General features: G+C 45.8%; 1 protein-coding gene across 2 annotated transcripts in view; it reads right to left on the bottom strand.

Annotated features, from left to right (window-relative positions):
- LOC146829602 (heat shock factor protein 3-like) overlaps positions 1-25,309 on the bottom strand; it is a 370,027-nt gene that overhangs the window by 34,316 nt on the left and 310,402 nt on the right. For both annotated transcript variants that reach the window (XM_085608309.1, XM_085608307.1), the window contains exon 11: positions 22,461-22,520. In XM_085608309.1, the coding sequence (XP_085464435.1) occupies positions 22,461-22,520 (60 nt within the window). The remainder of the gene's footprint in view (positions 1-22,460; positions 22,521-25,309) is intronic.

Here is a 25,309-nt window from a genome sequence, read left to right on the forward strand (position 1 = left end):
CGGATGTTTGCAGTTTGTTTTTCCTCTTGGAAAGTCTTTGGAAGTCACGAGGTCGGTGACTCCTCCTTTGGATCGTATAGCGCATGGGCTTCGGCTCCATCCTCAGATTGTTTTTCGCCAGCAGGGAAAGATGGAGCGTAGTAATAACAGTGAAGATGCCCAAGTGTGTGTTATCTAAATAAGATAAACTGGAATAGAGGCAGGTAGCCGGGGAGGCGGGTGGACGTGTGTAGATCTGCAGCTCTACATGCCAAGGACAGATGCATACTGGTAAGTAGCATATTCCGTTCGAGGCATATGAGCTGCAGATTACACACTTGTGCATAGATTACATAGCAGTACCCACCGTTAGCGACGACCACCCGTATCTGTTGCAATGTTTTGAGTACAGCCTGGCCCACACTAGCTTGTTGCTTAGTTTGCACATCTACACAATAGTGTTTGGTGAAAGTGTGCGGTGTTGACCATGTAGCTGCTTTGCAGATATCATCGAATGGGATGTTTCCTAAGAATGCCATGGAAGCCCCTATTTTTCGTGTAGAATGGGCTTTAGGGGGAATAGATAGCGTTCGCTTTGCTTTGTGGTAGCAGATTTGAATGCATTTTACAATCCACCTAGCTATCCCTGATTTTGAGATGGGGTTGCCTTTGTGTGGTGGAGAGAAAGAGACAAACAGTTGTTTGGTCTTACGGAAAGGTTGTGTTCTTTGGATGTAGTAGAGTAAGGCTCGTTTGACATCTAGTGTGTGAAGAGCCCTTTCTGCAACGGTCTGTGGTTGCGAGAAAAATACTGGTAGTTCTACTGTTTGGTTTAGGTGAAAAGGAGAAGTGACTTTAGGGAGGAATTTTGGGTTGGTACGGAGAACAACCTTGTTGTGGTGCATTTGGAGAAAAGGTTCTTGAATGGTAAGTGCTTGTATCTCACTGACCCTTCTAAGGGAAGTGATGGCTACAAGAAAAGCGGTTTTCCATGTTAGGAATTGTAGTTCGCATTTGTGCAGAGATTCGAAGGGAGGCCCCATTAGCCTTGTGAGAACGATATTTAAGTTCCACACAGGTGAGAGTGGCACTCTGGGGGGAATTATTCTTTTAAGGCCTTCCATGAAGGCTTTAATGGCAGGTACTCTAAAGAGTGATAGATGTTGCCTGTTTTGTAGGTAAGCTGCAATAGCTGCGAGGTGTAGTCGAATGGACGTATAGGCTAGATTGCACCTTTGTAGGTGGAGTAAGTAGCCTATGATGTGTTGAATGGACACGTCCAGTGGATTGATGGTGTTGTTATGGCAATAAACAACAAAACGTTTCCACTTGGCGGCGTAGCACGCCCTAGTGGTAGGTCTTCTAGCTTCTCTGATGACGTTCATACAGTCAGGGGGAAGATTTAGGTACCCGAATTCTAGGATTTCAGGAGCCAGATCGCAAGGTTGAGCTGAGCTGGGTCCGGGTGTCTGATCTCTCCATGGTTCTGGGTTCAGAGGTGTGGAGAGAGGTGTAGTTTTTGGTGCGGTACTACAGATAGTTCCAGCAGTGTGGTATACCACGGTTGTCTGGCCCACGTTGGAGCTACTGGGATTAGTGTGAGGGAGGGTTGTTATAGTTTGCGCACCACTAGCGGAATGAGTGGGAGAGGCGGAAAAGCGTACGCAAATCTGCCTGACCAGTTCATCCATATCGCATTTCCTTTGGACAGTGGGTGTGGGTATCTGACGGCGAAGCTTGGGCATTTGGCGTTTTCGTGGGTGGCGAAGAGGTCTATCTGTGGATGTCCCCACATTTGAAAGTACAGGTGAAGAACTTGCGGGTGAAGCTCCCACTTGTGGATCTGTTGTGTCTGTCTGCTGAGCAGATCTGCCACTGTGTTTTGGACTCCTGGGACATGCTGAGCTAGGAGAAAGATTTTCTGGGGTATGGCCCATCTCCATATGCTCTGTGCTAGTTGAGAGAGCTGTGGAGAGTGTGTGCCACCTTGTTTTTGAATATAATACATGGCTGTCATGTTGTCTGTGCGGATCAGGTGTGCCTTGCCTGAAATCTGGGTTTGAAAAGATTTTAGGGCTAAGAAGATTGCTAGTAACTCCAGATGGTTGATATGGAGTAACTTTTGTTGAGGTGTCCATTTGCCCTGTATGGTGAGATGTAATAGATGAGCTCCCCAGCCGGAGAGCAATGCGTCCGTTGTCAGTACTATTTGAGGAACCGGGTCCAGGAAAGGTCCACCACTGCAGAGAGCGATGGGTGCGACCGTCTACGAACACCAGATCTGTTAATTGACCCTGGGCCTGGTTCCATTGTTGCGCTAAGCACTCTTGGAGAGGACGCAGCTGGAGTCTTGCGTGAGGTACTATGAAGATGCAAGATGCCATCATCCCTATTAGTTGCATAAACACTCGAGCTGGAAGGGAGTGTTGTGCTATGAATTTTGTGCGTAGAGCCTGAATGCTTGCAATCCTGGCAGGATTGGGGTAGGCTAGCGCTCTTGAGGTGTCTATGGTGGCACCGAGGTATTGTTTTATGTGGGATAGTTGTCGATGGTACTTCTGGTGGTTTACTGTGAAGCCCAGTTGGTGGAGTAGCTGAATAGTGGTGGACGTGTGTTGTACACACTGATTGTATGACCTGGCTTTTATCAGCCAGTCGTCTAAGTATGGGAAGACGTGAATGTGTTGTCTTCGCAAATGTGCTGCCACCACTGCTAGGCACTTGGTGAATACCAGTGGCGCTGTTGTGACTCCGAACGGGAGCACTTTGAATTGGTAGTGTTGTCCGTCCACTACAAATCTGAGGTACTTCCGGTGAGCTTTGTGCACTGGAATGTGGAAATAAGCGTCTTTTAGGTCAAAAGTGGCCAGGAAGTAGTTTTGGGAGAGGAGCGGAAGTACCTGCTGAAGCGTCACTATGTGAAAATGGTCTGAGTGTATGTATGTGTTTAGGGGCCGGAGATCTAGGATGGGTCGAAGAGTCTCGTCCCTTTTTGGTATGAAGAAATATAGGGAGTAGACTCCCATATTTTGTTGGTTGGTAGGAACGGGTTCTATTGCCTGTTTCTGTAGGAGGGAGATTACCTCCTGCTTTAGGAGTATTAGATGTTCTTGTGACTTTGGGCGTTTTCTGGGTGGAATGTTTGGGGGGGGGGGTAGATATTAGTTCTAGGCAATAGCCTGACCGAATTATTTGGGTTACCCATTTGTCTGAGGTGATGGTAGCCCAGACAGGAAGGAAATGTTGGAGTCTGCCCCCGACCGGAGTGGAATGGTCTGGGGGAGCGTGGGGGAAGTCATTGTGTAGGCGGTGTGGCAGAGCGGGCGGTGTTTGTTTTGCCTCTGCCTTTGTTATTGTTACCCCTATAGCCGCCTCTTTGATAACCCCTTGTGAAGGTGGACAGAGTAAGGGATTTGTATGAAGTGGACGCGGTGTCAGAGGAGTGGCCTCTAGACGTAGGAAGAGCGGCGAAAGGAGCTTCTAGGAGGGTGTGACTGCAAGGCTCCCATGGATTTTGCCGTATTGGTATCCTTTTTCATTTTTTCTAAGGCCTCATCCACTTTTGGGCCAAATAGGTGTTCTTGGTCAAAGGGATGGTTAAGGATGGAGGCTTGTACCTCCGGTTTAAACCCTGATATTCTTAGCCAAGCATGGCGACGGAGGAGGACGCTGGTATTGATGGCCCTGGAAGCTGTGTCTGCTGCATCTAGGGCCCAACGTATGGAGGTGTTAGTAATAGTTTAACCCTCCTGAAGTAGTTCGTTGGCCCTAGCTTTATATTTTTCAGGGAGGTGGTGCATTATGCTTTCTAACTCGTCATACTGTGCCCTGTCATATTTGGCCAATAGCGCTTCAGTATTGGCGATATGCCTTATATTGGCTGCTTGTGATGCAGTACGCTTTCCTGAAGCATCCAGTAGTTTTGACTCTTTGTCAGGTGGTGGTGCTTCGCCTGACGCCTGGGAGTTTTCCCTTTTACGTGCGGTGGATACCACTAGAGAATCTAGTGGCGCTGGCCCCCTGATGTAGGAGGGATCTGTGGAGGCAGCTTTGTATTTTTTCTCGGTGCGCGGGTTAATGACCCTGGCCCTAACTGGGTCCTTAAAAACTTCTGGCGCATGCTTTACCACTCCTTTGAGCATAGGCAATATGGAGGTGGACCTATGTGTGGTGTCGAATGTGTCGAGGAGGAAATCTTCCTCCACGGGGTCGGTATGCAAGTCTACCCCGTGATAGTGTGCCGCCCTTTGCAGTAAATGGTTGAACCCCAATGAGTCTTCCGGTGGAGATGGTCTGGAGGGGTAAAGATCGTCTTGTGGGACGTTGGGGATATCAGGGATATTGTAATCGTCCCATGGGTCTGGGGATCCTATAGGGGTGGGGTCCCCTGTCGGTAGGTCCTGGGGCACATCCCCTATGTCATCATATGGGTCCCCGTGAACATCATCGTGTGGAGAAGGGGTCGGAGAACGATGAGGTTGGGGTGGAGAAGGCGGGGGGTGGAGGTGGGGAAGGTGGAGGAGGTGGGGAAGGTATTCTGAACGGAGAGGTAGCAGATTCGTTCCTCTTCAGAGGTGGAGCAGGCTTCTCCAAATGTCTCTTTTTGGTAGAGAGTGTGAAATGTCCAGTTTTTGGATCCTTGGTGAGTGTTTTTTGCAAGGGATCCGGTGTAAATAGGTCTGGTGAGGTGTGTCGGTCCGTCGGTGCCGGAGGCTTCAGGTCCGTTGGCTTTTTAGGCTTTTCTGTGCCGGTTCGTTGTTTGGAACCCGGTTTGGGAACCTCCGGACACTTGGTCGGCGCCGAGATGGGTTTCGGCTTCGAAGTGTCGGTGGCCTTGTGTGCTTTGGTCGGCACCGAAGGTGGTGTCGGTATCGAAGAGCTGGGTTTCGACCCCGAGTGCTTCGGTGCGGGGCTCGGTGTCGAGATGGAGGTCGGCTTCTTTTTCGGTGCCGAAGCGTGTTTATCGGCACCGACGGTAGGCTGGCTCGAGCCCGAGCTGCCGGAAGGCTTGCTTGGCTTCTTTACCGGGCCCGAAGGTGCGGTGTTGGAAGCAGTGTCCTTGGTCTTGCCTAGGCCCGGAGGCGAAGGCGTGACCGGAGCCTTTTTCGGTGCCGGCAAGGGTGTGGGAGGGGGGGGGGGGGATCAGTACTCACAACCCTCTGCGCCGGGGTGATGTCCTCCACATCTGAGTCGTCGGCTACGGAAGCACTGACGAGGCCCTCGTCGGTGTAATGCTCTTCTGGAGCGTTGATGCCTTCTCCGAAGATGTCGTCCGGAATCGTCGTCGAGGAGTGCGCCATGGTTCTTCTGGCTCTTCGGTCCCGAATAGTCTTTTTGGACCGGAAGGGCTTACACGCCGGACAGTCTAGAGCCTCGTGTTCAGGGGAGAGGCAGAGGTTGCATACCTCGTGGAGATCGGTGTGGGGAAATTTGGACCCACATTGAGGGCCCTTTTTAAATGGAGTCCTTTCCATTAGCCAGGACCGGAGCTTGGAGAGGCCCGAAGGCCGCCATCGACGACTGGAACCGAAGGTCTGTGCCGATGAGAAGGCGCGTCGAGTGGGGAGATCGTCGATCAAAACAGTACCGCGATTTGGGGTGAGGATTGCGCGTCGATCGTCGAACTGCAAGCTGTTCGGAACTGGAGCCCGAAGATTACACCTGAGCCCGATGGCGGAAAAAACAATCTGAGGATGGAGCCGAAGCCCATGCGCAATACGATCCAAAGGAGGAGTCACCGACCTCGTGACTTCCAAAGACTTTCCAAGAGGAAAAACAAACTGCAAACATCCGGGCCCAACACCAGATTGCGATCTATGCACAAGTGTGTAATCTGCAGCTCATATAACTCGAACATATCTGTTTTCACCATCAACTATAAAACAGAAGCATTTGCAAAGCCAATTTGTCTCAGCAGTGAAACCTATTTACTTTGCCAATGGGGGGGAATGTATGCGTCTCCGCGACAGCCATTTATGTATGGCTTTAACACTTCACAAATTCATTCAAACACAGCTGCCATGAATGAAAGTGCATCCACAGCAGCCATCTTTAGATGGATTTTTAAGATTTCCACACACCCATAAAAAGATGGCAGTGGTGGATGCACATGCATTTACACTCACAGGCATCCATCCTAAAAAAGTTTAAAAAAATAATGACGGTGGGCGCCTGCCAATAGAACTTGGGGCGCCAAGAAGTAAAAACGCACACAAAAAAAACACAGGCAGTGGGAGAGGAGTGGGTGGAGTAAGAGGATGCCAAGCAGGAAGGGGCAAGTGGGCCACAGAAGAGTGGGCAAGATATGAAAACATTAGCAAGGAGGAGATTGACGGGAAGAAAATGAACGGGGTAGAGGATAGCAAGCATCAGGCAAGGGTGGACAAAAAAACTGAATGGGGAATCGGCACACTCGGATGAGTTCGATAAATGCAAAAACCGCCCAAAAAGTGCTTAAAAGAAAAAAGTAGCTCTCTGAATGCAAGTAAAGTGTTATAAGAAAGGAGGCCACGTAGCCAAGCCATGTAGATTACAGTTGAAGTTTTATTCTTTAAGTTATGTCTACAGTTACATGTTATCAGTAAGTTGGTAGATTCCTATGTAAATCCCCACCAGGAGCAGCATCCTTGCTGCTCAGCCCATGGACTGTAACTGACACTCAACTAAACACCAAAACCCTGAACATACCAATGACCTCATACACTGGCTGAGCAGCAGGGAAGAGAACAACAAAGGTGAGGATGCATTACACCAAACAGTAGGATACAACACATCTCCTCCCTTGCAGAGACAACAGAAAATATGATGAGATGTAAAATGGTAAAATCCACAAGCCATACGTCCTACAAATTTACAAATCCCACTCCAACGAAATTAACAGAAAAGGTTAATCAGATAATTCAAAACCTCTCTGCTAATCCATCAGGGAAAACCAACTACAAATTCCCCTCCACAACAATTTAGATCTCTCGGCAGGACCGGGAACACAAAACACCCTCTACTGCTCACACTTCAGGGAAAACTAACCACATGTTCCCAACTAACCACATGTTCCCCACAACACAACAATAAATCTCCAGGCAGGACCAGGAGTAAAACTAGAAATGTGGTACCCTCCAATGCATCACACGTAAACGCATGGCAGGAATCACACCCTCTCCCACTCCAACACAGGGGAAACCCATTACACATTCCCATCAACCACATTATTTTACAGAACAAACACAGTCTAGTACTCAAAACACGGTCTCACATAAGGACCAGTGGATACTCAAAATATGGTCTCACCTCAGGACCATGGATCCCCTTCACTAGCCCCCTACTGTACCCAACAATAGGACCAGGGGTAACTCACACTCTCCCTCTACTGCATTCACACAGGACCAACAGGACCAGGGCTTCTACTACCCTCTACTGCATTCACACAGGACCGGGGCTTCTCTCCTACCCTCTACTGCATCACACGTAAACACACATGGCAGGACCAGGGACCAAACCTTCAACACACACACACCCCTTCTGCATAAACAACAGGACCGAAGAATTAAACACATGGGATCATCATTAAAACTTATTAAGACTCTTGCCTACAACAAACCAATAAAAAATGTTTTTTAAAGAAATTGGGCAAGGCATAGAAACATACTCTGGCAGCACCCACGGAAACCCACTCCTGAAAATCCTACCAAAGACACACCACACTTCTCATTGAACTGACATGAAAAAGTACTAATGTTGCACAAGTTCCACCTCCAGGCTACAAGCAGCGCCGAACTCCAAGTGTACGTCCTGCAGTATGTATGTCTTCCACATGGCTAGCAACCGCATTAGTAGTCGTGCGATTCTCAAAGCAATCGGTTGCCGCATGAATTTCTCCCAAGCGTAGTTTTCTGTGCAATTTAATGATATGCGCCCTGGTCCAAGACGGCGCCTCACATTCGGCGTGATGACGTAAAAACAAGGTCATGCAAAGGTCGGCGATCGCATAGTACAGTTTGCTCACTCTTCCGCGGCTTGAAACTGCTCGTGCTGATGCCAGAGCTTCCACCTCCACAGTGTACTCGCTGCTGCCTGGAAACCAGCCTGCTTACTTGTCCACAGCTGGAGGTCTTCAAACGATCAGATATCTGGTGTTGCACCTTCACAGCATGCGCTGATGCTTTAACAAGCGATCACCAAGCAGTTCTGCTGCTCAAGCTGTTGCAGTGACTCAGTTTGTATATTAACAATGCAAAGTAAGCAGTGTACTCACTCAGATAAGGCTCTGATTGTTGCCCCAAGTCACAGATCGTCACTGAATTACCATAAAGCCTACCTCCAGTCCAAATGAGGGCACAATAATCCACTTTGTAATTTGACTGCAGGAATCTTTGTTGGTAGTGTCCCAAAATACGCATGGGTTCTCAGGGGAATAGGTGAAATAGGTCATGCGATTGGTCCCCAATCTAGCTCCACTCATTGCTCCTGAGTCCACCTTTGTCGGCACGAGTTACACAATCGTCAAAATTGATAAATCAGCATACATTAATGTTAAGCAGGTCAAACTCCCTACACACTAGGGGACTGCACGCTGTTGGATGTAACAGACACTAATGATGCTTCCAGGGCATTCCTCTCCACTTCAGGCTTTCACTTCATTTACTTTTAGTTTCCTCAGTGCTTCTTTTACTCTTGGTTGCTCTTAAATTTTCTTCCACAAGCAGGTTCTTTCTCTAATCGGTGCCAGTGTTGTGAGGAAGGAAGCCATGTTGATTATGGTTGCGGGTTTATTCCTTAAGTTATGTCTTCAGTTACAGGTCATCAGTAAGTTGGTAGATTCCTATGTAATGCCCCACTAGGAGCAGCATCCTTGCTGCTCAGGCAATTTACTAGAAAGAGGAAACAAAGGCGATCGAGAACAAAGCCATATAATCTTGACGAAGGGGTTGACCCAAAGCCCCATATGTATACTGGGAAAAAAAAAGTCTGGCCAATAGGTACCTGAACCGATCTGGAATTGAGACCTAAAAGAGAAAGTGTTGCCTCTAACAAAGTGAGAGTGCAAACTGACGCTGTACCTCTAGGAATTCCGAAAGCAGCGCCGGGTGCATAGGTGTCAAGTGACGTCGGAAACTGCCGTAGACCACAATGGAGAACGGAGGAAAGATGCCACTGGAGTCCAGTGGAACCCAAAGATGGATTCAAGATAAGAGGTACCTGCAAGCAGAGGGGACCGAGTCTATGCCACTCAGGAGTGAGTCTTCCATGCCTCCTGAATGTCCACCATTGTCGGAGATACAGGAGAGGCTGACTGTGTCCTTAAAGTTTCAGGTGTGCGGAAAAGGCGGCACTGTAGAAGACCAGGAGCCTTTCACAAGCTGTCCCTCGTCGGATGTCGAGGGCCAAGGGGTCAGGGTCCAGCAGGGGCACCAACAAGCCTTAGCAGCCGCAACCAATGGGGTCAACTAAAAAGGTGCAGTGTCTGGACCAACAAGGTCCAAGTGACTCACAACAAGCAGGTAAGTTGAAGCAGGCCCCAAGCAAGCAGGGGAGCCCATGGAAGCCAAAGAATACCCTCAAGAGGACCCACAGGCCGAAGGCACAGGAGTCACAAGAGGACCTCAAGAAGCTCACCAATGACGGGCCATGGTGCAGAGGAAGCAGTGAGGGCCATGATCTTGGCTTGAGGTTGGTGCTTCTTGGAGCCCGAAGATCTTTGGAGGACAGAGCCAACAAGCCTTGGCAACGGCAAGTCGTCGCAGTGCACAGGGGTTCTGTTCCAGCGTTTCCGACGAGGGATACTGGGCTCAAACTCGGAATGAAAACAGTGTAGGCCTTGAGGGAGTTGCAGCACCACCACCTCTGATGCTGAGCCTTTCAAAGTAAGTGGGTTGCAGAATACCAGCAGGACAACGAGACCAGGAGAAGCAGGAATCTTCCCCGTTGCAGTCTCAGTTCCAAAAGCGAACTCCAGCGGTCGAAGTCAAAGTCATATGTGATCTGAATCTTGTCCCACGACGAATCTAGGGACCCACCCACAGGTAAGCCCTTAAGTACCCTAAGGAAAGGGTTGGTACGGTTCAGGGGTCCCGCCTTGACGTGGGGCTGGACAGTGGGGAGGATACTGCCATGTCCTTTGTCCAGTTTCGTGCCAGAACTGGAGCCTGAACTGGAGTATGCAGGGAGGGCACCAAATGTGCCATGCAAGCAGTCTTAGTGGCACTGGCAAGCGCCCCCACCCTGTCCCAATACACTAAACCCGGTCTTGGAGTTGGTCATACGTATTGTTCTGCCTTCCCCTACTCAAGCTTGGCTCAGCAGCAGGAGGGCAGAATCTTGTCTCTGGCTGGCAACAGCCCTAGCTTGCTGCCCGGTTCTGGAAGACTGGTACCAGGAGCAGTGAGGGCCTCCCAGAGGAGCTTTACAGTGCATGGATCATACCCACACACCGTTTACGGTGTGGGGGTATGATTCCAACATGTTTCGTTACAGCCAGTTTAGAGATGGTCGTCGCGTAATGACGCATGGCCACTTTATATGTTGTAATGGCTGATGCACTTACAACCTGGGAGAATGGACTCCAAAGGTTGTAGGGGTGCCCGGCTCATGCAGTGGCACCCTCACACTTCGGACCCGTCACCCAACCTTCCGAATTGAAAGGCAAGCCTTAGGGGTGACTTAAAGGTTTTAAGTGCAGTGACCTCAGATATAAGGAAACTTATACCTTTTGTAAGTGGTGCTAGCACTAGCTTACACAGGCTGCAATGACAGGCCTGAAGTCACAATTTGAGTGGTCTCTCATGTGAGGCATAATACATGCTTCACCCCATGGGAAGCCCCCGGTGTACCTATGCCCGGGGTACCTTAGTACCATGTAATAGGGACTTGTAAAGGGTACACAGTAGCCATTCTGGAGTGTACCTAAGTACTCACCATGTCCAATTTAGGGAAGAAGCACAGAGACTGGTGTCCGGATTAGCAGGATCTCAGTCAGACAAGTCAGAAAACATAGCAACACCAGGCAAAAAGTGGGGGTAAACATGCAGAAGGATCCTACCTTCCTACATGTGCCTACTGAAAATTCAGGTCCCACTGAAGAGCCCACACATGCCAACGGGCATGCGTCACAAGCACGAGGCCATGAGGCCTATCAGCCTCATAGTCCGTCAAACCAAAATCCAAGACAGAGGCTGAAACATCAGTATCATAGCCGGAATATCCTGGATTCACGGTTCAGGAGGATAGACCCGGAACTGCACCATGTCCAGAACAGGGAGGTGCTGGTGAGACCAAAAGGGAGCACAGCAATCTAAAAATGCTTGTGGCCCACGGCACACCGCAGGCAATACCAGTGGGCAGGCAGGAAGGGAATATGGAAATAAGCGTCCTGCAAGTCCAAAGCCACCATCCAGTCTCCAGGGTCCAGGGCAGACAGGAAAAGAGCAAGAGCGAGTATCTTGAACTTCTCCTTCTTGAGGAAGAAAGTGAGAGAACTCAAGTCAAGGATAAGACAAAGGCCTCTGTCCTTCTTGGACAACAGAAAGTAGCGGGACTAGCAATCATGACCTACCTCTAGCGTCGGCACCCTCTGTGGCTCCTTTGGTCAAAGGAGATGTCACTTCCAGGTGGAGAAGAGATAGGTGGTCCTCTGTCAGCCTGTTGTATGTATGGAGGTGGCATGGAGGGAAGGGTAGTCTTGAAGGGGAGGGTATATCCCTCTGGACAATCTGCAAAACTCACTTGTCTGATGTTATAGACTGCCAGTGGGGCAAGGGACGGTTAATCCTGCCTCCCACTGGATGCTCTTGATAGTAAATGGCCAGAATAGGAGGGCTTGGAGGCTGCGTCTGCTGGGGGGATTGATGGACTGACCCGCCTGCTGGCACCTGACCCACAGGGCTGGTAGGAACTGTGGCCACGAAGATGCTGGAAAGCTTTATGCCGCAGTCGCTGGGCAACCCCAAGTGAGGTACCTATGCACCGACTCTTTACTGTGACTTTAAAATCTTGCTGCAGCGTACATTAGTTGTTGCATTAGAGCGATCTAGTTTGTCCAATATACAAATGAAACCCCCAACAGTACACTATCATGATCTGTATATGGAGCCAGTGTATCTAAAAAGGGTTAAAATAATTCCTAATTACCTATATAAAATGCATATGTGTTATAGAACACTACTGATCTCTTGTGAAGAGTGCCTACCACCACAATGTACCTTCCACTGGAGTCCCTGAAGAACAAGTTACTTAATTTCAGTAACAATGTATCTGTAAGAGACATAAGTTAGTTATTGATTCCTTAACCTTAGAATTACCCCCAGGCGCCAGACTGGATCCGGAGAATTTTTTCTGAGCAGTACCCCTGCACGTCAGTAGGTGGCGTCGGTCGACTCTGCGTCAGTCGTCGTGTTCACCAGGATGACGTTGCGGTGCCTATTTAGACGCCGCCCCCCCCTGCATGCTGACGTCAGTTCTGACAACTTTCCACGCAAGAAGTGGAGAGCCATGCAAGACACTGACCACTGGTGGGCTAAAACTAGGGCCCTGCAAGGAAGTCCCTGTCCCTCAAAGTCAGTTCTCAGATGTGTGGGGCGGTAAGGAATCTATAACTTAACTATGTTTCTTGTAGATACATCGTTACTGTAGGTAATTAACTTGTTCATCGGACTATGGCTTTGAAGGAGGATGCCTTACCCCCCACGACTAGAGAGGCGATAGTGACCTCTCTGTTGAAACCTGATAAGTCACCCTTAGATCTTACAGCATATAGGCCCCTATCGATTTCTTAACACAGAATATAAAATTCTTAGCAAGCATCGAGGCTGCTTCCCTTACTCCCCACTTTGATCCACACAGACCAATGTGGTTTCATACCCAAACACAGCACCTCCTTGAACATACGCCGCTTCTATGCCATCTTGCATTCTGCTCGACCTGATTCTCTTCATGCGGGTTGCCGCTCCTTAAATATCCGTCAGGCATTTGACTCTAAATTGGTCGTATATGCTGGCAACATTGATTAAATATGGGATTACCTCAGCATTTATTGAATGGGTGAAACTACTTTATACTAGACCTACGGCAAGGGCCAAGCCCGGTACCAATATCTCTCCAGCGTATAACGTGTTTCGGGGTACACGGCTTGCTTTAGAACCTCTGGCACAACAGCTAGGATGGCACCATATAGCATTCCGGTGGGCCAACTACACCATTCCGTTTCAGCATATGCCGACGACATGTTGCTTTACTTTGCAGATTTACATGTGAATATGGCACCTATCACATTGCTGTTTGAACAATTTGGAGATATCCGGATTATGCCTTAATGCCTCTAAATCAGTGGCTTTTTCCTTATATGATACATCCCCTCACTTCAATTTGGTCTACTGCAGTTCAGGGTAGAACCCACTACCTCTCAATATTTAGGGATACATACCCACAGAACTACTTCGGACACCATAGATGGAAATGATGTCTGGTCACTTAATAATCTCATAACCCAAGTAGCGTTTTGGAACATCTTGCCTTTAACTACTGCAGGCCCTGTAGCCGTCTCTAAGATGGTTATGCTCCCTAGACTACTGCATCAATTTACGAATTTGCCCGTGGTCCTTCCCGCCTGGATCTATAGAGCGCTGGATACGTTACTGATATCGTTACTTTGGGGGCAGGGCCGTCACAGACTAGCTCACGCTAAAATGCAGTAATCAACTACTGAGGGCGGCATGGAAACACCAGATTTCAAAGCATATTCCATGGTGGCCATGGTTAGCTTATTGGGTGACTGGCCATAATCTATTTCCTGAACGCTTACAGGCTGGGACACCACAATCCTTATTATGCCCTAGAGAAACTCAGGTGAAAGACCCTCATTTCTTTTACATATTGCACTCCATTATTGGAAACTGGCGATGAGATATGCTGCTATACCGGCACCATATGCCCCAAATGTACCCCTGTGTGGCTTACCCACGTTGCTGGGAATATGGTCTGCCACTAGATTACGCGGTTGGATAGAGTCTGGTGCTGTAACTGTTGGGGACCTATTTTTAGATGGAAATTTAATGCCTCATGAAGAATTTGTACAGACCTACTCGACTCCTCCAACACAGTTTTTGACGCATGCCGCGGTTACACAATATGTGCGTAAGTACTGGTTAGAGGATCAGAAAGAGCCTCCGACCTTCCGATTACTACAAGCATTGCACATAAGAGACATGACAGTCACCTAGTTTGGTGGTTGTATCGAGGCCTACAGCCACATTTGGGAGTTTCCTGGTTTACGATTCATCAGAAATGGGAAGCCGAGGTGTCTAGAGAATTTACAGACAGGGAATCGGTACAGATCCTTGAATATCCCAGGCGCGTTTCCCGAAATGTTCCACTAAAAACCATACAGATGTTTGTGCTACACAGGGCCTATCTCACACCTCGGGTGATACAGCACATGTACCCTGATTCATCATCGGAGTGTCCCAGGTGTCACGGCATGGACGCAGGTTTTATGCACATGTTTTTGTCCTACCCATCCCTTGTGGAATTTTGGACGGAGGTTCTACAAGGCCTGACATATCTCTCTGAGCGTCCTTCTTGCGACACCCCTGACGCCTACCTTCTATGCCCCCCCCCCCCTTCCCAAGAAAGCAAAAGTACTGCGCCGCTTCACGAATCTCATCTTAATGCTGGCCAAAAGGCTTACACACAGCAATGGAAATCTCACAGGGCGCCACGCAAAGAGCAATGGCGGGAGGAAGTTATAAAATGGGCCACTGCTGAGAGAGAAACATTGTACCGCAAAGAATACAGAGGATTGCGACAGAAACCTATATCTTTAGAGTGGACTCAAATGATAAAACATTTAAAAATACAACATGTAGATGTCACTGATGACTGATGTAATGACAAAATTGCGGCCTGTTCCTTCCCCCCTTCCCCTTCCCCCCCTTCCCCTTCCCCCCCTCCCATTCCCCCCTTCCCATTCCCCCCCTCTCTCTCTCTCCTCCTCCCCTTCTCCCTCCTCCTCTCTCCCCTTTCCCTCCCCCGATATTGGTGCACCAGCCTAGACCTTTCCCCCGCTGGAAATTGAAACAGACACTTAGTTTTTAGTAACACAGTTCTTTATTGTTGTTTCTTTATTATTGACACAGATTAGATGCTTAATCAGGAAATAGTAGACAGTACGATTCAGATTTGGATTAACATATTGATTCTGTATATATGTTGCATGTTAGATCTTATAGCAGTACTCCGCTTTAATCATTTCTGCGCCCTATGTATGTGAAGGAATATTTTGTAGACAATCATTGTAGTCTTACTAAATGTCATAACACCTTGTCAATATCCGCTAAGAATTGTATGACTCATCATATACCTGTCTACACAAATGTACTGTACTTTTCATCATATCTACAAAAAGTAATAACATTTGTGTTAAAAAAAAAAAAACTTGTTCATCTGTAAGAGTTAGTTGTAGATTCCTTACCTTAGGGTAGATACCCCAGCAATACCAACACCAGAGGAGGGTCTGCGAACCAAGTTCACACCAGAAAGTCCTGGAGGACAGAACGGGCAAAATAGCTGCCACGACTTGGCTGTCCAGGCAGTAATGTCTGGTGAACGTGTGCTTGGATGCCCACGTGGCTGCCTGACAGATGTCAAGGAGTGGAACTCCATGTGCATAAGCAGTGGTGGCAACTGTAGCTATGGTGAAATTAGCTTGGAGCCCCACTGGAGGTTCCTTTTTTGCCAAAGCGTAAAAGATTTTAATACAAAGGACAACCCATCTAGAGATGGTATGCTTTTGAACAGCCTGACTTTTCTTGACACCCACGTTGCCAACGAAGAGTTGATCATCCACCCGGAAATGATTGTATGGTCAAGGTAGAAGGACAGCACACGTGTAACCACTTTAGGAAGGAACGAGGGCCTAGTCCTAAGAACCACTTTGTTCGGATGCACAGAGCAGACAGGAGGCTTAGAAGAAAGAGCTTGAAGCTCACTCACCCTGCGAGCAACGGTGATGGCAACAAGGAAAGCTGTTTTCAGAGACAGGAGGCAATTGGCTGTTATAAAGTGTGCTGCCCATAGTCGTAGTGGTGATTATATCGCCACAGGAAACAAATACGCCAATGACATGGCTCAATATTGTGCACGTAATCAGAATTCGGTCAATCGGGCTAAGGAAAGGGAAGTGTTTCTTGCTCATTGATGTTTACTAACACTGTGGGAACATGGGAAGCAGTAAGAATTGCAGGAAGAAGCCGGAGATGAGGAAATGAAGCAGTGGGTAAAAGCAGGATGTGCACCAAGAGAGAAGGATCATGTGTGGGTCTATCGGGATGGAAGACCAGTTATGCCCGATAGCATGTTGTCTACCATGGCACGGATGTATCATGGTCAGGGACACATAGGGAGAGATGCTATGATCAGGTCTTTTAAGCAGACCTGGTATAATGCAAAATTCAGATTGGTAGCAGAAAGTTTTTGTCAAAGATGCCTAATATGTCAACAATACAATCCTGGGAGAGAGACAGTAGCGAGTCTAGGAACAATAGGTCGAGAAGGAGGGCCTTTCACCAGAATGCAAGTGGATTTCATTGAGATGCCTCCCTATAACAGGTTGAGGTATGTTTTGGTTATGGTCTGTCTATTTTCCAGATGGGTTGAGGCATTTCCAACAAGAAGAAATGATGGGATGACAGTGGCAAAATTAATTTTGAGGGAATTTATCCCTAGATTTGGGTTCCCAGTGACTATTGAATCAGACATTGGAGGACATTTCCATAATGAGATCATAAAACTGATTTGTGAAGCATTGAATGTACGACAAAAACTCCATTGTGCCTACCGACCAGAGGCTTCTGGTGTGGTAGAACAGATGAATGGTACTATCAAAAACAGGATAGGGAAAATGTGTTTAGCCACAGGTATGAAATGGCCTGATGTCTTGCCTCTGGTACTCATGACTATTAGATAAATTCCAGGCAGAACGACAGGGTTAAACCCCCATAAAATCATCATGGGACAAGCCATGCGTCACGTGTTTATACCAGTCAACAAGCTGATGACTATAACTGATGACATGGTGTTGGAAGACTGTAAAAGCCTGGCTGACGCAGTCCATTCTGTGTTTCATCAGGTTGGAGCGGATGCCACCACCCTTAAAAAGAAGCCAGCCCATGATCTGAGCCCAGGGGACTGGGTAAGGATAAAAATCCACAGAAGAAGAAACTGTTTGGTTCCAAGGTGGGGAAAACTAAGACAAGTTATCTTGACCACAACAACAGCTGTAAAGTGTGCTGGACTGAAAAACTGGATCCATACAAGCCATACATTGAGAATCCCAAATCCAGTGGACAGCACAGGAAGAGAGTATTTTGATGAATCAGAATCTAGTACTGAGTCAGATGACGGAGAACCAAAAGCAAAAGAAAACCTTGAAAGGGGGGAAGCAGAACCAAGTCTTAACATTTGTTCCCAGAAGTAGTTCTCTGAGGAGAATGTTACAGATTTCTGATACCAGTTCAGACTCAGAAACCGAACAAGGAGCACAATGTTCCAGGAAAGAACAAGGAAAGAACAAAGAAAAAGACAGTGAAGAGCCGATAAAGAAAATTAATGAAAAGGAGGTGCCAGATGACAGATTGAGAGAAATTCCACCTGAAACAACACATTTAGATGGACAGGTGCCAGATACAGAGAGAGAGGGAAAGATTATTGCGGAAGACCCCCGAGGAGGTGTAGGGAACGCCAACATGCAGTTAGAAGCAGGGACAAGTAGTCAGCAGGAAGATTGCGTGTCGGAGACTCGAGGAGGGACAGAAGTAGGGAAAACAAAACAAGTGGTGGAAAAGGAAACCGTTGAGAGAAAAAAGCAAGTTGAAACAGAGTCAGAGGAAAGCGAAGATGAAATACCTGAAGGTCGAGTTCTAAGAAAGAGAGCTTGGAGAGCCGAAAAGAATGATAAAAGAAGTAGATTGAAAAGAGCTGCAAAAGAAGACGTTTGGCCGAATAAAATAAAGAAATTGAGATATCGACTGACACGAGTAAATTCACCAAGGGCTGTACAGGTGAATGAAGTGACAAGTCAAGATAAATCAAAAGACGAAGAAACTGTTGAAACGAAGGAGAGCAAAAGAATAAGAAAACCTAACCAGAAGTATAAAATCACCAGAATGGACGTATGTGGCCCTGCCTGAACTAAAAGTAGAGGCGGATAGCCAAGGAAATCCAGAGGTGGTTATACCAGAAGTGGTTGAGGAAGACGAAGAATCACGAAGGAAAAGTGAAAGATGATGAAATGCCAAACTGAATGAGTTAAGACAACTACTGATGGAAAGACAATAAAACACAGAAAAAGAGAAACAGACAAAAACTGGTAGAACCAAGTAGGTGTTTAGAGCCTCGGGTTAGAAAACTAGTTGTGAAGTAGAAGAGGCTAAGTCAAAAGACACGGTCCATTTTAGCGAAGAAGGCAAACATAGATAGTAGCAAAGGTAGATGTACATTCTTGAACAGATGGTGTAAAATGTATTGTTGTTGTACAGGATTACTAATGCTTCTATGGAGCATACTTGCTCTCCTGATCTCATTCAAAGTTACTATAGATACACTAGAAGGACATAGTGAAAACAAAACTAATATTGAAAAGATTCCAAAGGTAGTTCCAACTAGAATAGATAAAAACTATTTACATAAAGACAAGTCTATAACTGATTTTTCTAATAATGTGTTTTCAAAATTGTTGTATGAATATGTAAAGACAATGGACGTAAGGGACTGCTACGTTTCTATGCAGTTACCTGCCTCTGTTTCGGAGGGAGTGACTTATCACCACCTTCCAGTAACATATGGAATAACATGTAGTGTAATAGCTAGTTTATTTTATGAAACAGGAAAATTAGAATATTATTTTTCAGATGTAGATACTATATTTTCACAAGTACCAGTAATTAACAAGCTAAACAAGGTAAAACCTGCAAAGGTATTAGGTGATATTTTTCTAGAGACTAAAGAACTAACATTAGAATATATATTTAAGAATACTTTGACATGCAGTTTAAAGAAAGAGGAACAGACATTTTTAGATATGGTTGAAGAAAGGAGACTGAAAATACAAAGAAAAGCATTTGATGGAAACGAGGAGAAGACAGTATGGGATGTAGAAATGGAAAAACATCTGAAAGGAGAAGCTAGCCCAACTATGGCTTTAGATTGGCCTCAGACAGGGAAATTGTGTATTAGAAGTAATCAAACTGCATATGATAATTATTTTGTAGAGAATAGTGAGTGCCATGATACATACCGAATCATGGGTGGATGGGGATTTAAAGGAGGAAAATATCCAGTTTTTCCTGGGTTATATTTCATTTGTGGTAACAAGGCATATTATCGTTTGTCAGACCATTGGTATGACACATGTTACGTAGGCCTGGTTTTTCCAAAGATTTTTCATATGCATAGAGGAGGAGATGATGCATAGTTTAGGTAGTTATTTAGCACGTAGTAAGAGAATCTTGGTCAGAAATTGTGGGTGACATTTTTGGAGCATTGATACCCGCAGTGGGAATATCTCTGAATGCAAATAAAATTAGAAGACTTTCAACAGTAGTGGATCGTTTGTCAACAAGCAACGCTGGAGGATTTTTATTAGTAAACACTGAAATGGTTGCCATGCGTGCTATGGTAATGCAAAATCGACTTGCCCTTGATATATTATTGGCAAAAGAGGGTGGAGTCTGTGGAATGTTGAAAGTTCAACATTGTTGCACTTACATTCCTGACAAAAGTAAAGATCTGAAAATTTATATTAAAAATATTACAGAATTGCATGACGAATTTGCACCACTGGAGGTTGAAGGTGTTTGGGAAAAGATTGGAAAGAAAATATCAGCTATTAAAGATTTCCTAATAAAACTAGGTAGTACATTTTTAGGTAAAATAGTATTTCCATTACATGTGTAATTTTCATAATATTAGTAATTAGATTAGGATGTATTTGTCGTAAAAAGAATAAAAATCAGGAAAAGTTGAGGAGAAAAGATAAGCAACAAGAAAGAGAATTTGAAGAGATACAATTGGAGGAGTTTAAGGAAAGCATGTACAAATCAGCAAAAAGAGAAGAAACAGGGGAAACTGAATTATGAATAAAAGCAAGAAATCATTTGAAATTCCGTAAAAGAAATACAAAATTTTGATGGTGTGGTGATAAAATCACCAAAGGGGGGATTGATGGAGCAGGTAGTAAAAAATGTTGTATACCCCCCAATTTGCATGTGCATACTAATTAGAATAATTAATTAATTATAACGGTATTAATGTTTGAAGTGGAATATTAATCAACCCTATTAATAAATGAATTACACGTGGGATTTGCATTTGCATGGGCAATAACATTTGTGAACTAAAATATGTACGCATACTAATATTAGTAAATTAGAATATTGCATGATATATGTTGCTTTTGTGATGTAATTGTAAGTCGCACCAGATGACATCACTGGGAGAATATAAACGCTTTGAATGTTGCTATTATGCTAGATAATTACACACACATAAGGGAATTAGTGAGGGTTCAACATTTTATTAGCCATTTCCATGTTTTAATTAAGTTTTGTGTTTGTTTTACTTAAGTTGACCATTTCGGCCTTTGTAAAGATGGCTGCTCCTTTGACTCGACGTGACTGACAACGCTCCACGTGGTTTTGGGGGAAGTGCGCCTGCGCCATCACCAGCAACAGTGACCTCGTCCTGACCCCAGCCAAACTGTACCCACCAAGGACATACTAGGAGAGAAGCCAAGAGGCAACGAACAATGAACTGTCTTTAAAAACCGGAAAAAGCAAGTGCGATGACCTAACCTTACGAACTATGTGAGAACTTCACCGACCGACCCCAAACCCACCAATGAGATCAGTCTAAAACTGATAGTTGTTACAATTTTACATTGATTTCATTATAAAAAGGCAATAGAATAGTGAGTTGCGCGCTCTTTTCTTTTTCCTGACCTTATGCTGACGGAGAGGACGGAGACACTGCTGGACAGCTGTTTCCATGAATCTTTGACAGACTGAATGGCGGCTTGACTTTGATGAATTAGAGATCTTCCTCGACATGACTGACTTAGAGGACGAAATATAGCCAGAATAGGTAAATATGATGTTCAGATTGACTAATGATTTATTGAATTTTTACAACTAATTAGATAAATGAAGATTTGAATTATAACCAAATGTGGAGTCGTTTAGTGAAGAAATTAGATTGAGATTGAGTATAAAACAGAAGGATTAGATTACCAACTATCAAGTTCAACTAACTGATCCATTGATTAAATGAAGGGAATATCTCAAGTTGCAGTGAGTTATAAAGATATTCAATATGTGTTAGGTAAATAAGGTTCTTTAGGAGAAAAGTATTCCTTTCATTTACAGCGCTTGGAAAAGCTTATCCTTCCCGTGAGAGCAGATCAAGTAAGAGTGAGTGTTGGTGTTATGGGCCCCACCAATGAATGTATTGAGTAAATGCGCTATAGTGACATTTAGTCTGTGACGAAGGGAGGATTTGACATTCCACGCTGCATCAAGTGCTCGTGACAGTTCTCCGCCCAGAAGCACGTCGATGCCTCCTAAATATCTGGGAGCCCACTGATCTAAATAGCTGTCACACACATTGGGTTACATTAGGGATTAATGGTGACAAAGAGGAATATTGCACAATTGTGGGGAGCTACACACTCACCCTCTGTAGAGGCCTGGCAGGGGGATCTTGACTGGTTCATGTATAGGGAAAAGACTGTCTACACAGCCCAGGGCTATCCCCGAAAGTGGTCCAGAATTTGGAGCCCGAGGAACTCCTATAGGGGAGATATCTGTAGCCCACCACATAGCATTGATCACGAGGATCCCCCCATGCCGTAGTTGGTTTTATTTTGCACTGTTGTACTGAACTGTCGCACACTGTATTTCCCAATACTGCAGTTTTTTGCATCCTGTACTGTACAATTCTACTGTCGATGAATGTTAAATAAAAAGAATTATAGAAGAAACAAACATTTTGTTAAAGAAAATAACCGTTTACTGCGAAAAAACTGTACTGAGAAAACGGCATCACAGACAAAAAATGTCAGTCTAACCTCTCAAATCATCTTCAAAGACTATTGAGGCAGTGCTCATGTAAATGCATTTACTTTGCATGAAAACCAAATATTGACGATAAGACTCAATATATTATTTTAATCAATGTATTATTGGGAGTAATGACTTCTTAAAACCATTTGCACATAAAACATAAGTGGGAGAAGGAGTTGCTTATGGGGCAAAGATGGTTAGTTAAAAAAATTGCAAAGGCATTTAATGCATAAACATACAAACATAACAGCAAGTGCTAAATTGTAATTGTAAAAAAGAAAGGAGAAAAACGCGCACGGGGATGACTTAACTGGCACTGATTGTGAAATCTAGGACAATTACAGCCCAAAAGCATGAATAGATAGATATTCAACTTACACACGCATCAGCTGCTTCTGTTAAGCTTGTGTCCAAGGATGTAAGGTCAGAATTATTCAGCTGTAAGAGAAAGGGGTTTAAAGGTTTAATGATATTTAATATACGGTTAAGTTAAGCAACTGATACCATGGTACGCATTTTAAGGGTCTCGCTACAAGCAAGCCAAAATAATTTTGCATGATAAAGGGAAGGTTGCATAGTGATGTATGGGAGACCGTACAGTTCTTTTATTCAGAACAACGGAAGCCCACCAACCTGTCTAAGGAAAGTTGTTAAGCACACACACACACCTCAAACAGCCTTCGTGTGCACTGGTTCAAAACCATATACCACTACTTCAGAAATGGTTGTGGTAAACTTTGAGGAAGGGGTGGTTTAATGTTAGGAGTCGAAGTTTTGAACAATTCCCAAAGATGCAGAGCAAGTTCCCTCCCTGGCCTTAAGTTCTAAAACATGAATTTGAAAGGCTCCATTATCCTCACAGAGAAACAGCATGCATTGGCAAAGACGTCCTACGACCTATCTACCCATCGAAACATTCACGGTACAGGAAGCCAGTCCACTGAAGATTGCTACCAGCGAGCACGCCCGCTACTGAACACTTTTGCTACGACTATTTTTGTTGCTGAAGTTTTTAATAACTTTCCACCTACACATGCTTCAGATTACGTTTTATTCAACATGGACTGTCTATGCATATTTTTTTTTTATATTTGATCCATTTGGGAACAGAATGGGCTGAGGGGATTTCATCTCTCCAGATGCGTTTTCCCCTTAGTTCCTCTACATTAGTCTCCTAACATTTCTTGTAGTGATGGGTTCGTATTTTATGTACAATAATTTGGGAAACTTTCTTGCACTCAACACCACTGCCACTCTACTGCCTCTTCCTCCATTCTTACAGTTTTTCCATTACTTTTTCAGGCATACAATAAACAAAATCCACTTTAATATTGCTTTGAAGTTTGATGCAATCCACCTGCGCTGCCATGTCCTTCAGGTAAACTCCTTGCTCTGTTTCATGCCTCTCATACACCATCATCCTTACACCTCTGTCCAACAAACCAGAATACAAATTGGTATTAGGCGTCCTTCTCAAACATGCAAAAAATGTGAGCTTCGAGGAGTGAATCGATATGCAGCCACCCTTCACACCACCTTCCACAAGTCACTTCCAGGACTCATACTTAACATAATTCCATGACCCCCCCACACCCCCACGCCAGAAACATAGGAATCATCTTAGACAACAAGCTTGACACGACAGCGCAGGTAAACACGGTGACCTCCACTTATTTCCACATCTTTAGGATGCTGTGAAAAATCTTCATGTGGCTACTAGAGAATACTAGTAAACCAATCACACAGACCCCGATAACCAGCAGTCTGGACTACGGCAATGCACTCTAGGCAGGAATTGCCAAACAGCTCCTGAATAGGCTCCAAACCAACGTAAATGCTGTGGCAAGATTCCTCCCCAACCCACCTCGCTGCACCCACATCACCCCACACCTCAAGGAATTTTACTTCTTTCCCAGTCACAAACGCACCAAGCTCAAAATCCTCATACACACTCATTCTAAGCACTATACAACTCCCTCCCTAAACAGCCACTTTCACCACCATAACCAGTACCTCCACTCAGCCAGAGTGTCACTAGCATACGTATTCCGCAAACACAAAAACAGAGCTGGAGGTCGAACCTTCTCGTACATACACACCCCCCAAAGCATGGAAGGAGCTCCCACATCTCATCAGAGCCTCCTCATTGCTTCTTGAGTTCTGTGAAAAGCAGAAAACCTGGCTATTCGAATAACCGCACCTGGGAGATAGGTGCCTACACACCTGCCAAGTGCCTGGACACCCTCACAAGTGGTTAGCATGCTATACAGATGGACTTAGGTGGAGGTCGGGGATCACCAGATCAGGATCGTTTTGGAGACCTCCACATGCGTTGAGCCACTCGAACTAGGGCTGTGGGCGCCTGGTGCACAATCGCTGAACCGCCTGAATCCAAGTTTTGTGGGGGTGTCTTGGCTTGAGCAAATCCGGTGCTCACAGGAGACAGTCTGGTAGATGAGTGCAGGCAGGTCCTCTGGGCCCTGAGGATGCACCCTGCTGGACTCGCCGGGGTTCCTGCTGTAGACAGGTCGTAGATGTGACAGGACGGTAGGGCTGGGGCCAAAGTAGTTGTGTCTTCTTCCTGCGTCAGCACAGCTCTTCAGTTCTTCTTTCTTCCTCGAATCGGAGGAGGCAAGGTTCAGGGTCGCCCCATAATACTTAATTTAGGGGCGTTAAAGGGGTGTGCAGGTTGGGACCAATGGGTCCCTCCCTTGGGGTGGGTACACCCCGTAGTATGCCACCCTTCAGTGAGAGGGGAGTATGAGCCTCTTCCTGATTGGTTGGGTCCCCTCATCTTCAAGATGCTTCACCTTGTCTCCCCCACCTGAGGGGTGGGGTTGGCAAAGGTGGGCACACTTGTCCTCCTAGCTTGGTTTTCCTGCTGATTCTCACAACATTTGCTGGGGCAACTTTTCACCCCAGCTCCAATGGCACAGCCCAAACAGCATTTGCACTTATTTTTGCATTGTTTTCTGAATTTGTCCAATTTATTACTTTGATATTTCTTTTCTCTTTTAACTTTTTACTGTTCAAGTCTGCATGCAAGGTAAGCACTTTCCTGGGTTTCTCATGTTGAAAATGGGCCATCCGAGCTATGGGATTGAAGCACTCTGCTCAGTTGGGGAGGCGGGTAGTTTGGGATCCGCCGGGCAGGGAGGCAGGGAGGGGGAGGGTAAAAGAGGGACGATTTTGTTTTTTATGTTACTGTTTCTTCTTTGTTTTCGCAC

The sequence above is a fragment of the Triturus cristatus genome, chromosome 5_2 (genome assembly GCF_964204655.1).
Source record: "Triturus cristatus chromosome 5_2, aTriCri1.1, whole genome shotgun sequence".
Taxonomy (NCBI): Eukaryota; Metazoa; Chordata; class Amphibia; order Caudata; family Salamandridae; genus Triturus; species Triturus cristatus.